This window comes from Paroedura picta, chromosome 4 (assembly GCF_049243985.1).
Source record: "Paroedura picta isolate Pp20150507F chromosome 4, Ppicta_v3.0, whole genome shotgun sequence".
NCBI lineage: Eukaryota > Metazoa > Chordata > Lepidosauria > Squamata > Gekkonidae > Paroedura > Paroedura picta.
The window spans coordinates 145746049-145763139 of NC_135372.1; the positions used below are offsets into that span (position 1 = coordinate 145746049).

Sequence of the window (17091 nt, forward strand, 5' to 3'; positions counted from 1 at the left end):
AGGCAGGTGTATAAACATTTGGATTAATTCATAGAAAGGATTGGTAGAAGGACCCTGCTTGTGACCCTGGTTAGCCAGGGTCAGGCCAGGCAGACAGACTCAGCACAAGCAGGCAGCCGCTCCATGTGTCCCAACAGCAGCCAGCCAAGAGGCTGTTCCACAGAGCAGCAGATCCCAACGCCCCTGCGAGGTAGGTGGTTAGCAGTGCAAAGAACTTCACCTGCATTCAGCACGTCTGATGGGTGCTGATGGACTCAGGGGGCTTCCAAAAGAGGGGGGTTGGGGGGACAGAATGACTGAGGGCCCCCACAGCTAGCGCCATGCAGAATTCAGGTCATGCCTCTCCGTTCATCTCATGCATTCGTTTGTTCGTTCATTTTTTACATATTTTTAGACTGCCAGTCCCGGAAACTCTGGCTCCTGGCGGTTTACATACATTTTACTTTGAATGCCGTTTCCAAACAAATAGGTATTTTCCTCTCATGCTAGCTGCGTGTTCAAAGAGACAGGTCAGAACCTTCCGAAAGATGTTGCCAGCCATGCTGGTGGCAAAGAGAAATCCAATCTCCCAGAGCTCTCTTTTCACCTGAAGCAGCCCGAGTGACAAATGACCATGGGAAGGCCCCCAAAGCTCCTCCTCAGGCTGGGTGTTCGGGCAAAGGATTCTAAAAATGAGCGATGCTTCCATGCCCTGTGAGCACCCCCCACACACACACGGGGCTGCGCCTGGAGGCGCGTTCAGCCTAGACAGTGATGGTCTCAGAGGTGGATCTGGAAACTCCTTGGCTGACTGTTGGGGCTTGGTGTTCCTCTCAGGCCTGGTGTTCCTCTCCAGGGTCAGCGGAGGAGGCGACCCTCTCTGGGGCTGGTATGGATCCCCTTCAAATTGTGGCTGGCCCCACACAAGAATGAGGGCCCCCTTTTGCCCTGAGATGGTTTGGATCTGGGGCTGAAACGCAGCCTGGCCTCTCTGTACTTGAGGCGAAGGGGAAAGTGGCCCCAAAGCACTGCTGGAAAAGAGGCCTGCTGAAAAATGCGCTGCCCCTGGGGGCTCCTGGGTTTGGGATCCCTGATACCTGCTCGACTGACTCTGTGGCAGGAGTGTGGAGCCCAAACCAGTGATCATCCAGGTCTCCCCTGGTCACCGCTCCCACCCTCCGAGTGAGCCGAGCTCCCCTGCTATGCCACAGGACACGGGGCCCAAAGAGGGACTGGCAACAGGAGGATAAAAAGTCGGGCATTATATGCCCTCTTTAAGTATTTGAAAGGTTGTCACTTGGAGGAGGGCAGGATGCTGTTTCTGCTGGCTGCAGAGGAAAGGACACGCAGTAATGGGTTTAAACTTCAAGTACAACGATATAGGCTAGATATCAGGAAAAAGTTTTTCTCAGTCAGAGTCGTTCAGCAGTGGAATAGGCTGCCTAAGGAGGTGGTGAGCGCCCCCTCACTGGCAGTCTTCAAGCAAAGGTTGGAGACACACTTTTCTTGGATGCTTTAGGATGCTTAGGGCTAATCCTGCGTTGAGCAGGGGGTTGGACTAGATGGCCTGTATGGCCCCTTCCAACTCTATGATTCTATGATTCTATGATTCTATGATTCATTAAGATTCACAAGGCTGAGAAACTGGCGGGAGAACACTTCAGCCGTCGAGGACCTGTTCAAAGTACCTGCTTTATTGCAAAGGAACTTCAGGAACAGTCTAGAAAAGGAAATGGCTTCACTTGGAACAATGGAACTCCCAGGACTTAACAAGGACATTGGTTTCTTATCTCACTACAAATGCTAGTGTGATCCAGCCCTTACTTCTGTATCCTCACCCATCCCACAGAAGAGCTGCACATCCTTTTAATTTTATGTCTCCTTTGGAATGGTAGATTGCAGTGTAATAAATGGTAGAACATGGTGTCACTTGGGAGGTGGGTTGGCATGTAGTTCTCTGGCGGGGGAGAGGGAAGACGATGCACTGTGGCCTCCATGCTTCAGCGGAGAGGGACCGAGCGCAAGGACAGGGTCTCTCCGATCAGTCCCTCTGACACCTTCATTGTGCGGCGTGTTAATCTGCTGCTCAGGCTCTGCCCGGAACGTCCCCCTTCGCAAGGCTGGGCAGGGGGGGTGGGGGGTGGGCGGGAATTTAGTTCTGCCGCTCCGGACCGACGGGGCGGTCCCGGCACCACCCTGGTGGCCACTCGGCGCGCCTGGAAAGCCCTGCCACTCGGGCTGCCGCGGCCCCTGTCCCAGCGGGGATCCGCGCCGTGCCCCCTCCCCTGCTTCTAGTGGGGCCGGGGTTGGGGCGGGGCCAGGAGGGCGCGGCGGCACTGCCGGAGGGCGGCGCTAGGGCCGCGCGGGGCGGCGGGCGAGCCCCACCCACTTGTGGCCGGCCGGCCGGCGGGAGGCTGCGGAGCTGGCCAGGCAGGGCATGAGCCGCCGCTTCACCGTCACCGCCGGCGAGGAGCCGCGCCCGGGCGCCGCCGGAGCGGCAGGAGCGGCAGCGGGAGCCGCAGGGGCCGGAGGGGCCGCGGGGCCGGAGCCGGGCGGGCCAGGTAAGGGCTGGGCGCGGGCGGGAGCAGGCGGGCGGGAGCGGGAGCGGGCGGGAGGGGCGCTCTTGGCCTCGGCCTCCCGGGCAGTCCGGCGGCGCATCTCGTCCGCGGCGGTGGGGCGGCCGGTTGGGGGGAGGCGCGGTGGGCTGCGGCGAGGCGGGAGGGGGACGCCCCGGGTGGAGGGAGGCGGCCCGGCTGGGCTCGGCTGGGCTCCGGTGCCGTCGGGGAGCCACGCCCCCTCCCCCGGGCTCCCTCCCGCCTGCCCCCCTCGCCCCCGTGAGCATAGCGGCGCCGGAGGGGGCCAGCAGGACCCGCTCCCCGTAGCCGCCGGGCTTGCAGCTCCCCTTACCGGAGGCGTATCGATCGGCGCAACCCGAGCCGCCGTCCGCTTCAGCACTTTGCCGGCCTTGACCTTCCCTCCCCCGGAAAGGGCGACTGGCTGGCGGGCAGGGGGAACCATGACTGGGTCTGGGGGGGGGGGACTCTTCCAGGGGGCAGCAGGACCCAGAAGGGCAAGGAGCAGGAGGAGATGGGTGTCTTGCCAGATTTCCCTTTCTTGGCGTCTCAGACTCAGAGCTTCCACTAGACAGTGTTGATGCTGGGGGGAGAAGTCCTCCTGAGGCCAGAAGGAGGGGTCACCATTATGCCCCCCATTTCCCTTCTACAGCTGAGGCGGGGGGGGGGGTCTGTGGCCATCCAGAACAGGGACCAGAGGAGGAAGTGGGGTGCAGGAGGGCTGGGACACAGGGGTGTGGTCAGTCAGTGCTGAAGCTGCCGGAGGAGCCTGGAGTCAGCCTGTCATGAGGGCATGGTTGCACCCCCCCCCCCAGGAGCAGCTTCAGGGCTTGGAAGTGCTGCTGGATCGTGGCTTCCTATTGGAGCCCTGGTCCTCAGAGCCCCCCATCGCCTCTGGCCATTCCTTGAGAAGCTTGGTTGGACCACAGTGGTCCCAGCTCCGGTTACATTCAGATTTGATTATGGGCAGGTGCTGCAGGTGGGCCTGCCTTTGAAAACTGTCGGACACTCCAGGTAGTGCAAAGAATGGACCAAGGTGAGGCTATGGGGGGGGGGGAAGAGATACCAGGATAGTTCATTTTCCAGGCATCAATTTTTTTCCGGCATTCGTTACAGAATGTCCTGTGCTGTTTTTCTATTCCTCTCTCCTCTCATTCCGTAGCCCAGTTGTATGTCCTCCCTCCCTCCCTCCCTTCCTGAATTCAAATTCTCCTTCCTTCCTTCCTTCCTTCCTTCCTCCCTTCCTTCCTTCCTTCCTCCCTTCCTTCAGAGCTCACCTTTCCCACAGAGACTCCGGGCAGATGACCAGGAGAAGCAGAGTTGGTCAACCCCCCCCCCCCCCGGCCAAACTGGAGGGCTCCTCCTCATTAGAAGCAGGGGAGAGCAGCAGGCGTCAGACAGGAGTGGCGTGACATAGCTGGGTTACTCCTAAAGGAGTCTCAAAGCGGTTTACAGTCGCCTTCCCTTTCCTCTCCCCACAAGAGATACCCTGTGAGGGAGGTGAGGCTGAGAGAGCCCTGACAGAACTACTCAGTGAGATCTGCTCTAATAGGACTGTGACTGGCCACTCTGTACCCACATGTAAAGTATGGCTCCCCATGGGTAAGCCATACTGTACATTCTACTGTCTCTTTTAGAGTCACCTCAAGAGCACGGACACCTTCCTATCTCTTGGTCTGTGTTCAAGTTTTCCCTAGCCCCGGCCCTCCTTCAGCTTAGGGGTGTTTCTTGGGGGCACCTGCAATACTTCACACCCCTAAACTGCTGCTTCAGACAGACAAGCATGACGGCAAATCTTGGCTGTGGCCTTCTGGACCCCAGGTGAACTTTCCAAGCTGTCTTCAAGGACAGACCCATGTAGAATGCATTCATTAGAGTAGGTTCAGGTGGCAGGGATCCACGTTGCCGGATCACGGTGAGATGAAGATGGGAGAACCACCAAAATCCCTTGTGTCTCCAGCCGTAATCCTGGGGCCAGCATCGCCCTCGCCCCAGCCTCTGTTGCCTTGCTCCTAGTTGTGTTGTGGGTCTCCTTGAGAAGCACGGAGTCTAAATGTATGAACCCCTCTTGAGGGACTGACTGGCTCCTTCCACCCTGCCCATCCCTCAGTTCAGACGTTCTCCCCAAACAGTCTTCCTTCTGGCCCCTCCTGCAGTGGTCGCCAGGAGCCGGGCTCCTCCTCCTGGCAGCTGGCATTTTGGAGCTGGCCTGGCACCTACCTGAGATGCCCAGTCAGGCAGAGTTCTCGTTGAAAGGAGGGTGGATTAAGCTGCCTTTCGGGTCTGCTTCTAGTCCTCCGACTAGCCAGGGGGGTGTCAAATGAGTAGCTAGGAGACCCAGGTGGGAATCTCCACTTGTTCCCCGGAAGCTCTCTGGGTCCCATGCCCCCAGCCTCACCTCCCTCTCAGGTTTGTTGTGAGGAGAAAATGGGAGAGAGGAAGAGGACAAAAGCTGCCTTGGCCCCCCTGGAATCATAGAGTTGGAAGGGACCCCCAGGATCCAAAGGAGAGAGAGAGGGAGAGAGAGAGACAGAAAGAGAGAGACAGAGAGAGACAGAGAGATTGTTTCAGGAAGAAAGGGCCAGCCAGAAAGGGCCCCGGCTCCCCTCCTCCTGCGCCTCTGGCAGTCCACTCTCAGTTGGACCGTCGCCCTGGGGAATCCTCCTGGCTCAGAGCTGCCCAGCTGGGGCTTGTGTCTTGCCTCTGCTGGGCAATCAGGAAGGCCCAGGCCCAGTCCAACCCTTAACCCCCAGTTAAAGGATGGGAGAGACCCCACCCAGGACCCTGGAGAGTGGCTGCCGGTCTGACTCAGTGGGCCTCTTGCAGGGGGAGCATTCCCAGCCTGCTTGTGCTGCTGGTTCTGATTCTGGTTAGAATCATAGAATCATAGAGTTGGAAGGGGCCACAGAGGCCATCTAGCCCCACCCCCTATTCCATGCCAGATCAGCCTCAAGGATCCAGGAGAAGGATCTGTCCACCCTCTAGATCTGCCTCTGCTTAACCCGGAAACTGAAGGTGGATATTTCAGCCCTGCTATTAGTTCAGACTAGAATCCTAGAATCCTAGAATCATGGAGTTGGAAGGGGCATCTAGTCCAACCCCCTGCTCTACACAGGATCAGCCCTAAGCATCCTAAAGCATCCAGGAAAAGTGTGTATCCAACCTTTGATTGAAGACGGCCAGTGAGGGGGAGCTCCCCACCTCCTTAGGCAGCCTATTCCACTGCTGAACTACTCTGACTGTGAATTCCCCCCCCCCCCGATATCTAGCCTATATCGTTGTACTTGTAGTTTAAACCCATTACTGTGTGGTTCTGAGCAGGCTTTCTGGTGCTCACCCGGGGCATGAGCTGGCCTGAATCCGGGTCCTTCCCCCTGGGGGCGGGAAAAACAGGCAGGCAGGAGTGTGCCCATTTGCTCAGCAAGAAGCAAGCCCCTTCCCCACCTCCCCCCCCCCATGTTCTAGCCCAGGGCCTTTGCACCGGGAGCTGCCGTGTACAGGGTTGCCGACTTCTGGTTGGGGAATACCTGGAGATTTGGGAGGTGGAGTCTGAGGGTGGGGGAGGGACATTTGTGGGGACGATGCATGGAGCCCACCTTCCAACGGGGCCGTTTCCTCTGGGGGAACTGAACTTGGTGTCTTGGAGAGCAGTTGGAATGCCAGGAGATCTCCAGACTCTGCCTGGAGGTTGGCAACCCTCAATGTGTGTGTGTGGTGGGGTTTGACTGACTTTGCTGCTACAATCATTTTTGTACTCGGAGGCTCGGTTGGAGTCCTTATTTACTGGACGTTGCTAGTCTAAAGGACCCAGCCTTAGCTCCCATGTCCCACCCACTGGGGTGGTCCGGGATTCAACCAAAGCAAGAAAATTGGAGTGGGGGGGGGGGCTGCTGCCAGAGCCAGCAAGGAGGGGCCGAGAAAGGGGGGCAAGGGAGCCTTTGGGGGTGCAAAGGCAGGAGAGGGAGGTGGCCAAGAACACAGGCAGAGCTGCCCGACCGATTCTCTGTCCCCGTCACGGTCCCCCCCCGGCCTGGGCCCCTCCCCTCAAAGCCTGAACATGGAAATTAAATCATTTTAATGCCTTCTGAAAAACTTCTCAGATGGAGAAAAGATGGCGGAGGGGGTGGGGTCCCTCTTTGGGGAGCGGGGAAACATTTACAGCATTCGCTGGCAGGGGCTTCTGGGAATTGTGGTCCATGGACATCTGGAGGGCCGCAGTTTGACTACCCCTGATTTACAGAAACAGGTGGAAACAGGCTCATGTGCAGCTGGCAGACCGTTCCCCTCCTTCTTGGGAAGAAAAGCCGGAGTGAGCAGCACCGCAGAGGGGGCTGAGCAGAGGCGACTGACCGACGGGGGTCATAGCAGTTTGGTTGGGGTTCATTCCCTTCCTTTGCTCCCTGCTTTCCTTCTCAGTGGGGCTCGGAGCGCACAAGAGCCTTCTCCTCTCCCAGCCTTCCGAGGCAGCTGCAGCTGAGGGAGCGTGACCGGCCCAAGGTCATCCAGGACAGAGTGGGGATTTGAACCCGGGCCCCCCCAGATCCCAGCCTGACACTTGAACCAGTACATCACACTGGCTCTTGCAGGTCACCAAAAGGCACCACGCCAGGCGTCCCCCCACCTTCGCCAGCTGAAGCTACTAGCACCCTTCCTGACCCCAGAAAACCTAGCTGCAGCGATCCGTGTGATGGTCACCTGGTTAGACTGCTGTAACTCGCTCGACACGGGTCTGCCCTTCGCCTTGATCCAGAAGCTGCAAGTGGAGGCAAATGCAGCTGCCCAGGTCCTTCCCAGACACCGTAGTCAACCCCTGTACAACCTGTCCTTGCGCAGCTGCCGGGTGGTCAGGGGCATTCCGGGTGAAGTGCAAGGTCCTGGCGCTAACCTGCTTTGCCTTACGTGGGTGGGCGGGCGGGACCCAGCATGTCTGCCTTTCCCGGAAGGCCCCCAGGAGAGCATTACGGCCTTCCAAGGCTAACCTGTAGGTGGTCCCTGGCCCACAAGCCTTTTTGGCCCTGGCTCCCACCTGGCCAGGCTCGGGCGGAACTTTGCATGTTCTGCAGGGCCTGCGAGATGGCCCTTTCCCACCAGGCCGGAACCAGGCAGGGAAATCCTTCCCTCTCCAGAACAAAATCCCACAGGGGAAAGTCGCAGACAGATCCATGTACTTATTGCCTTATGGCTTTTATTGTATTTGAACCTAATTTTAACATGTTGTAAAGCCTGTCCACAGAGAGGGCTGATATGCAGATACAAATCTCATCATAATGCTGTCCGGGAGGGTTCAGAAGCTCAGAGTAGCTCTTTCTTTAGGCCTGAGATCCGAGTGGGGGTTGGGAGGCGCCCTAAGTGGAGAGCAGATTTTCCTCCTCATGTGCTTTTGAAAATTCCCGCAAATTGGAGGCTGAACCCGTGCAGCTAGTTAGGATAATAGAATCAGAGCTGGAGGGGACCTCCAGGGTCATCTAGTTTGACCCCCTGCACAAGGCAGGAACTCATAACTACCTGCCTACTCACAGTGACCCCCAATTTAATGCAAAAATGTAATGCCCCTTCCCCACCAAAAATCTCCAGAATCCAGCCTGGCCTGGAGGGAATTCACCTGCCATCCCACCATGGTGACCAGCAATTCCCTGGGTCCAAGGAAGGGCCACCAGAGACAAACCCTGGCACATCGCTTCCTGCCCACCCACTCACCATCTGCTCAAGCTCATAAGATCAGCATTTCTGTCAATGACTCTCTATCCTCTGCTTAGAAACTTCTAGGAAAGGAGAACCCACCCCCCTCCCGTGAAAGCCTGTTCCACTCAGGAACCACTCTGTCAGGAACTTTTTCCAGATGTTTATGGGGAAGGGAGGAAGACTCCTTTCCAAAGATATCATCAGCTAGAGATGAAACAAACGTGTTAGTAAGTTTGCCAAAGGTGCCCACTGTAACACATGTTTCAATGAGAAATGGGAGAGAGTTGGAGGCCATGGCCCCTTTAAGACCAATTCAGTCAAGGTGGAAGCTTTCGGGTGCAGATGCACCCCTACTGGATTGGCCTTCGAGGGCCCCTGGAATCAAACTTTGTTATGCTACTTTGACCAACGCAGCGACCCCCTGAAGGAAACAGCAATGCTGAGCATAGTTCAAGGGGGAAACGTTGATTCAAGGGCTCTTGAGGCCAGCCTTCCATTGGCAGCCTTCAGCAGCAAACTCCAAAGGAATGGCCTGCCGGGCTACTTATCAAATGCCACGAGACGGAGCCTGGATCCTGTCAACCGGCATTAGAATATCTAATGTGAGAGGCTGCCACACGCCAACCACAGGCTAGTGCTCCTCAGAGCATCTTCCAGAAAACCCCGGGGTCTGTCTGCACAGGGGTGGCCAGAGGGAGCGCCTGACATGTCGTGGCCAATGGCGGTCTTCCTCACCCAGGCCCAACCCAAGGAATGGCACAGGAGGGCCAGCGGCAGGCAGCACAGGGACAGAGAGCCCAGCTTGTGCCTGCTATGCATACCTGCACATGATGAGATGTTCCGTCTTTGGAGGTTTCTAAACAGAGGCTGGAGAGCCCTCTGACGGAGAGGCTGAATCTGGCTCAAGGGGGTGACGGGTGACAGTGGATGAGCGAGAGGGTTGTGAGTGTCCTGCATAGTGCAGGGGGTTGGACTAGATGACCCAGGAGGTCCCTTCCAACTCTATTATTCTAGGGGATGAAATTAATGCAAAAGAAATTCAGTCTAAACTTCTGGAATAAGTTTCTGACAGTGAGAGCAGTTTCTCAATGGAACAGGCTTCCTTGGGGAGTGGCAGGTGACAGTGGATGAGCAATAGTGTTGGGAGCATAGTGCAGGGGGTTGGACTAGATGACCCAGGAGGTCCCTTCCAACTGTGTGATTCTATGATTGTCCTGGAATCAGAGGTAGCTTTTCTCCCCTCCTGTCTTGGCCAGGCTTGGAGGTGCTTCATGTTTGCCTCCTGACTCACAATTGGGGTCCTTTGAGACAGTGAGCAATCCAGGGGATAAAGTGGGCCCCTCAGAGCACCTGTGCCTGGGCTGCCAAAAATCTTTCAGCCAGGTGCCCCCCCCCCGGCTCCTGAGTAGACTGAGCAGGCGGGGGGGGGGGAGAGGTCAGATTGAAACGGCTGCCCCCCAAAGGGGAAGGGAGCCATGGGGCCCCTCCAAGACTGGCCTTCACTTGTTCCTAAGTGACCCTGAGCAGGGGGTGGCTGTGCTGGGCCAGGGATGCCGATAACACAATCCGAGGGCATCTCCACAAAGCGGTTGAGGGGGTGACGATGTGGCAAGTGAAGGGCAGGGTTTCTGAGTGGCAGGAGATGCACACTGGGACAAAAACCCCAACTTCCAGCAGAGGCTCATGGGGAAAAGATCTGAGAGAGGAAATGAACTCAGGGTCGTAGCTTAAAGCTCAGTGGAAGTGTCAAACGAGGGGGCTGCAGTGCCGAACAGGGATGGGGTCGGCATAAAACGGCCTGTGCTGCGTTCCGACCCCCCCCCCCCAAAGGACACAGCAGCAGAGCTGGCAAAAGTAAGAAGAGCAACCAGGATGATGGGGGGGGGGGGGCTGGAGTCCCTGCCCGAGGATGAAAGGATGAAGAGGCTGGGAGAGCGTCCGGGGTGGCCATGGCTGGTCTGCCCTCGAAGTCCCGGGACACGCGGGAGAGCAGCCAGAGCGAGCCTAAGCGCCCTGCCGCCGCCTGTCCCGAAGAGCTGGCCGGCGCCGGGATGAGATGGGATGCCGGAGTAGACGGACCCTTCCCGGGGAGGGGAGAGGAGAGCCTGTAGCGCGCTTGCCCTTGGCGCGGGCTCCAGCCCCGGAGAGAGAGCACACGAAGGCTCGCCCCGGGACCTCACCGCCAAGGAGCCTGGGCCGAAATCCGCGCCGTCTGACGGGCCTCTGGCGCTCCCTGGTGGCTCAAGGGGGCTGCTGCGGAAACCCGCTTCTTCCTTCGCGGCTCCTCTGGGCCGTGGAAATCCCTGAGGCCGGAGCCCTTGGGCTGCCCCGGCGCTCCCCCCTGCCCCCCCCCCCGGCCCGCTCTGTCCCGTGACGCCCCTGCTGAAGGCGGCTCTCCCCCACTTCCGGCTCAGTCGGACGGACACGCTTTAAGCCACGCGGCAGGGGGCTGCAGCCTCCCATCCTATAGACAGCCGGGAGCCATTGGGGGGGGGGGAGTCCCTGTGTGCCTGTTCGCTCCCCCTTGTCTCTTTCCGAAAGGGAACAGGGACAGTTGCTCTCCCCCCCCCCCCCCCGCTCTTCCACCGCTGCCAACCACCTACTGGGGCACGCTTTCCCTGCTGTCCCACCTGTCCTGGCCGGCGTCGGAACAGCGGCCTCCTTTTAGGCCGACTTGGACATGGAGTGAGTTCCGGAGGCAGGGGAGAGGGCGCCCTCGGATCCCTCCGCCTCGCCAGCCCAGCAGAGACCCCTCGGGTGGCCTGGCCTCCTCCGCAGGGCTGGCCGGCCTGCCTCAGGGGCGCCGGCTCCGGGGGCTAAAGAAGAGCAGGGGGGGGGCGTCAGGGCGCTCTGGCCAAGGCCCCCTTGGGGGAAGGAGGGACGGAGGGGGACGGAGGCGCAGGCGCGCCTCCTGGGGCTGCTTCCCTGGCGCCCAGCTCCCTCCCGCCCTCCCGCCCTCCCTGCCTGAGCCGCCCCCGCTCTGCCCCCAAACTGTCAGAGGCCTCCGCAGCCACACGAGCCTGTCTGTGGGGGCGGCTCCGGCTCCGGCTCCCCAGCCCCTGCAAGGGAAGGGAGGGGGCAGGGGACGGCGGACTGGGGTCTCCCCCGCCCGAGATCCTCCCCACCCCCGTCCCCTCCCCTCCGCTCCCACCCCCTCCCCACCCGCTCCTCTGGGCGGGGGGGGGCACAGCTGCCCTGGCCGCGGGCGAAGGGGAGGGGGAGGCCGAGCCCCCTCCCCAGGAGCATCCCCGAGCCGGAGGGCGCCCCCCCCCCCCCCGCCGACAGGTCCCCGGGCCGGTCCCGGGGAGGGAGGAGCGGCGCACACACGTCGCCTGGTCGGGCTACAGCCGCAGCGCCATGGCAACCCTTTCCGTGGCAACCAGCGGCTGGTCTCCTGGCAACCGGGCCGCCTGTCTCGCTGGAGCCCGCCGGACGCAGGGGGAGGAGCCGCTGCCCCTGCCCCTGCCCCCCCCCCCCAGGTCTCCGGGAGAAGCAGGATGAGGCAGCACCGCTCCCCCCCTGGAACTCTGCGCGTTCTCTCCGGCACCCTTGTTCTTGCCGTGCCCCCGAAGGCGCAGAGGAAGCGGCCCAACCAAAGCCAGCAGTGGCCGGCCGGGGCCCAGGAGCCCTGCCAAGGCAGCAGAGGAGGGAGGATCGGGGCTGTGGTCACCAGCAGCCCCCAGGAAGGTCTCTCCTGCCCTAATGTACTTTGCTGGAATATTAAGGGGGATATTCCCATAATGAGCAGAGTGCCCGATGGCTGGAAGCTGCAGCAGAAGCTCCTTAGGTGGGGCAAGCAAGGAAACAACAAACAAAGCATCAAGTAATGACTTTATTATAGGAAATCCATTTCCAGATAGGAAAGTTCTAATCTTGTCTCAATAAGTAGGATGGGGAGAGATGTGGGAATCCATCCTGCCCTCTGGGTGTCATGCGGGAGAAAGAGGAAGGAAGGAAGGAAGGAAGGAAGGAAGGAAGGAAGGAAGGAAGGAAGGATGGGAGGAAGGGAGGAAGGGAGGAAGGAAGGAAGGAAATTCACCGTCTGCATAACCAAAGGGCAGCAATGAGGCGGACTGCTTCTTTGTGTCTGACTCTGTGGCTGGCGGCTGAGACAAAGAGACATCTCAAAGTCCTTTGCTGCCAACCAGTCCATGGAAGCCCCCTTGAGACTCTTCCTGACTGAGGCTGAAGGCAGGTGACTGAGGATCAGCCAGCACCATCAGCTGGATGGGACCCCCACGGAGCAGTGTCCCAGAGGCCCTCAGGCACCATGGCTGTTAGCGCTGGCTCAGCCCTTGGGTGCCTCATGCTGCCCATCTCCCGCAAAGCCGAGGACTTCCTCCTGCTCTTCCTCACGTTGGTCACACACCTGCCCTGTGCGCTGGAATCACGGAGTGACAAATCGTGGAGAAGTGCAGAGAGCTCCTGCAGAGCCCAAGAGCCTCGGAAGGGCCCTGCTGGGTCAGAACAGGGAGGGCCCATCCAGCCCACCCTCCAGCCAGTTTTCCAAGGGGGCCAGCCAAGCAGGGCACGGAGGCTGAGGCATTCCCCGATGCTGTCTCCTGGCCCCAGGATTCAGAGGGTGGCTGCCTCTGAGGGTAGCAGCTCGATAGGTAAGGCTTCTCCGAGCATCGCAAGAACATCCGAAGGGCCCTGCCGGGTCAGAACAGCCGTCCGTCTGAGTTATCCTCCTGTCCCCCATGACGGCCAACCAGCTCCTCAGAGGGCCAGGCGGAGGTCCTCCGCTGCTGCGGGCTCTCAGCATTGCCATTCAGAGGTTGTGTGCCTCGGGACATGGAGGTTCCATCACCGTGGCTAGTAGCCACTGATAGACCCTCTTTCCCATGAATGGGCTGGTGCTGGGGGCTGACTTTGGCCTCCTCTGGCAGCAGATCCCGCGTCTGTATCCTTCCGTGCACGAGGGAGCCCTTGCGCAAGTGTAACCCGGAGTGGGAGGCGCGGGGGGGGGGAGCGGGATGGCTGTCGAGGCGGCTGCCAGGCTGTGTTAGGATCACCCTGGGCTTGCCATTTGCTGTGGGCATGCACGAGCACCCAGGTGCTGCGAGGGAACTCCTGGCCGATTGGATGGGACAGCCGCCCTTGCGGTCGGTCGGTCGGTCGGTGGCTGAGAGGCTGCTGCTGCTGCTGCTGCCGCCTCTCTCACGTGGAGGCTCAACCCTCGGGCCTGAGGAGGAGGAGGGGGAGGAGAGGAGAGGAGAGGAGGAGGAAGAGCTGGGGGGGGGGAGAGGAGGAATTGCACAGTTGTCTTACAAGGGTCTTGCTTTCCTCTCCCCACAAGAGACCCCCTGAGAGAGAGATGAGGCTGACAGACAAGACCGACTTTTATTGGATTGATGGTCAGCTTGGTGCAGGGCTTAAGAGCGACAACCTCTAATACGGGGAGCTGGGTTTGATTCCCCACTCCTCCTCATGCTGCCAGCTGGGTGAACTTGGGCCAGTCACAGTTCTCTTAGAGCTGCTCTCACAGAGCAGTTCTCTCAGAGCTCGTTCAGCCTCATCTGTCTTACAGAGTGTTTGTTGTGGGGAGAGTAAGGGAAGGAACTTGTAAGCCACTTTGAGGCTCCTTTGGGTAGTGAAAAGCAGGGTGTAAAAACCAACTCTTCTGATCCAATATGGCCTCCTGGGGGCGCACTGTTCACAGGGGTGCTAAGCAGGGGTGCCGTTCTAGTTCCCATGGATCTGTCTCAGGCTATTCTCCGGAGGAGATGCAGGAGGGTGCCTCTTCCCCAGGGTTGGGGGTCTTACTGTCAGCAACCTGGGTGTGATCTTGGATCCCTCCTTATCAATGGAGGCCCAGGTCATTCAGACAGCCCACCTGCCACACGTGAACGGAGGAGAGCGTCCCAGGGTCTGCAGGAGGCCTGACGCTTACGTGACCTCAAAGGCCCTTTGCACCGGGGCAGAGAATGGAGGCACACAGCCTGCTTTTGGCAGCTCTGGGGCACTTTTCCTACACAAATGATAGCTGAATTCAGGCCTAGGCTAGGGGCTAAACAGCCATTCTCCATGGCCCCAGAGGCCACCCTGGAGGGTGGGAGGGAAGGAAGGAAGGAAGGAAGGGAGGAAGGGAGGGAGGGAGGGAGTCCTGTGGCTCCCACAGAGAGAAGGGAGGAGGCCCCAGAAGCTGCGGTGGGGGGGGGGACGGGACACAATCTGCATGCCCAGCAGCCGGATCTGCCCGGGCCAGGGCCAAGAGGAGCTGCTGTTGGGAAGATTTCTGTGCTGCCTTGTGAGAGACCTCCTCAAGGCAGCCTAGAAAAGTGAGACGGGATCAAATCACAGAACAGCATAAAAATTAAATGCAAATGCCCATCTAAGCCCAGCTGTTAAAAGATGCAACTAGAACACAAAAACAGCTTAAAATATTTAACAGGCTGGAGTGATTCACATAAAACAGACCTAAGGTGAGAAGCGGACTCGGAAACTATGTTGGAAGCTCAGCCCCTTAACAGAAGCCTGGCGGAAGACAGCTTCAAGCAGGGGCCAGGTGGGCCTTGGTGGGGAAGGAGGTCATTGGCCAGGCGGGTGAGGGGCAGGATGCCTTAGTGCAGGGGTAATCAACCTGCCGTCCTCCAGATGTCTTGGATGCTTTAGGATGCTTTGGGCTGATCCTGCGTTGAGCAGGAGGATGGACTAGATGGCCTGTACGGCCCCTTCCAACTATGAATCTATGATTCTATGTCCATGGACTACAATTCCCATGAGCCCCTGCCAACGTTTGATAGCAGGGGCTCATGGGAATTGTAGTCCATGGACATCTGGAGGACCACAGGTTGACTACCCCTGCCTTAGTGAATCCCCAGTCCCTGGTTGCTCAGGGTGAGGGTGCAGCGAGCAGGGCTGGGGAGGGGGGGTAGATTTCAGCTGGCAGGGTGGGCTGTATGGGTGGGTCCCTCAACTCCCCCAGCCTTAAGCTGGGAAGGGCATTTAAAGCAGGAAGCAGCACTTTGAATGGCAGTCAGAAAGATCCAGGCAGGGGGTGCAGCTCTTTCCACAGAGGAGTGAGAGGGGATCCCTGCCTCCTGTCCCCCCAACCCCCACAGGAGTTTGGTTGAAATTCCAGAACAGTTTTCAAATGCAGACCCAAACAGAGCTCCTTGCAGTAGTCTAACCTGAGCACTGATCAGGTCAAGTTTTTTGAGGAATGGCTGTAGCTGGCCTGAGGCTGACCAAGGGGGCCTAGTGCCCTAGAGGAGGCCTGAGTGGGCCAGGATCCAGCACCATCAAGCTACAGATCTGCTCCTTCAGGAGGAGGGCAAGCCCCTCTCGAGGGGCTGTCTCCACAGCCCCCACTCAGCTTCTCCACGGACCAGCAGCGTTGTAGACTCCCCTGGACCAAGCTGTGGTTGATGCCCCTCCCCCACGCTGTGCCCTCCTCCAGCATCTGCATTTGGTGACACCTCAGTCCAGATCCCCTGACAAATCCCCCAGCAGTTTCATGTAGATTTTAAGGAGCACTGAGGGGGGGGGGCACATGATGGACCAGAGCAAGCAGCAGTTGTCCAGGTGCTGCCAAGGGACAGTGGAACGGGGCCACCAAACCACAGGACCTACGACTCTCAGTGCAGCCAGACTCGACCAAATATTATAGAGATCTTTAGAGAGAGGTTCGGAGAGAATTTGGGAAATTACAGGCCAACCAGCCCAATGTCAGTTCCAGGCAATTTAGTAGAAACTGTCATCAAAGACAGACTTGTTAGGTGCATAATTGGGGGAGGAATGGGATTTTTAGCTGTCATGTTAGTAGATTGATGTTTTAATGGGAATTTTAATGGGGTTAGTTGCTGTGACCCGCCTCGAGTCTGTCGGGAAAGGCGGGAAATAAATCTAATAATAATAATAATAATAATAATAATAATAATAATAATAATAATAATAATAATAATAATAATAATGGAGGGATAAGGCCTGCTGAGGGAAAACTCTGTTGGGTTGTTATTGTTGTATATTGACTATGCTGTATGTTGACTCGTTCCATGTATCCCCTGTGATGTTGTATGTAAACCGCCCTGAGCCATATAGAAGGGCGGTATAGAAATAAAATAAAATAAAATATAAATAAATTAAAAATCAGCATGACTTCTGCAAAGGGAAGTCCTGCCTCACCAACCTGAGGAGTTCTTTGAGATATAGACAACGGGGACATGATATACCTGGACTATCAAAGGGTTTGGACAAGGTATCTCACCAAGACTCCTGAGTGAACTTAGTCGTTACGGGAGGAGAGGGTGGTTAAATAATCAACAGACAGTTCTCGCAAAGGGGGGGGGGGGAGTTAGAAGTAGGCTCCCACAATGATCTGTATTGGGTTTGATACCATTTAATTTATTCATCGGTGCATAGAGGTGAGCATCTTGGGGGGCGAATCTGCAGGCGACACCCAGTTGTTCAGGGTGGTGAAAACCGGGGCTGACTGGGAAGAGCTCCAGGTCAAGAATGAAGGGGGAAGGCAAGTCCAGCATAGGTGTGCACGAGCCAATGCACTTTGTAACAAGCCCCCCGCCACCGAGAACTTGAAATAGATGGGAGGGGTCTGGCCTGGATGGCCTTGAGCAGGGGTAGTCAAACTGCGGCCCTCCAGATGTCCATGGACTACAATTCCCAGGAGCCCCCTGCCAGCGAATGCTGGCAGGGGGCTCCTGGGAATTGTAGTCCATGGACATCTGGAGGGCCGCAGTTTGACTACCCCTGGTCTTGAGTGTGGAAGAGGTCTGGGGCTGATGGCAGGAAGCCCAAGGAAAGCGTGGCTGCAGCAGGGAAGAGGGAGAACTGCATGTTGGGAAGGAAAGGGAAGGGATTTGAAATAGTGGCCAATACTGTAACGCCTGAATGTGTT

General features: G+C 58.1%; 1 protein-coding gene across 2 annotated transcripts in view; it reads left to right on the top strand.

The window, feature by feature from the left end:
* Positions 1 to 2362: 2362 nt before the first annotated feature.
* The window catches only part of SLC12A5 (solute carrier family 12 member 5), an 86409-nt gene continuing 71680 nt past the window's right edge, over positions 2363 to 17091 (top strand). For both annotated transcript variants that reach the window (XM_077336144.1, XM_077336146.1), the window contains exon 1: positions 2363 to 2540. In XM_077336144.1, the coding sequence (XP_077192259.1) occupies positions 2417 to 2540 (124 nt within the window). In that variant the 5' untranslated portion in view covers positions 2363 to 2416. The remainder of the gene's footprint in view (positions 2541 to 17091) is intronic.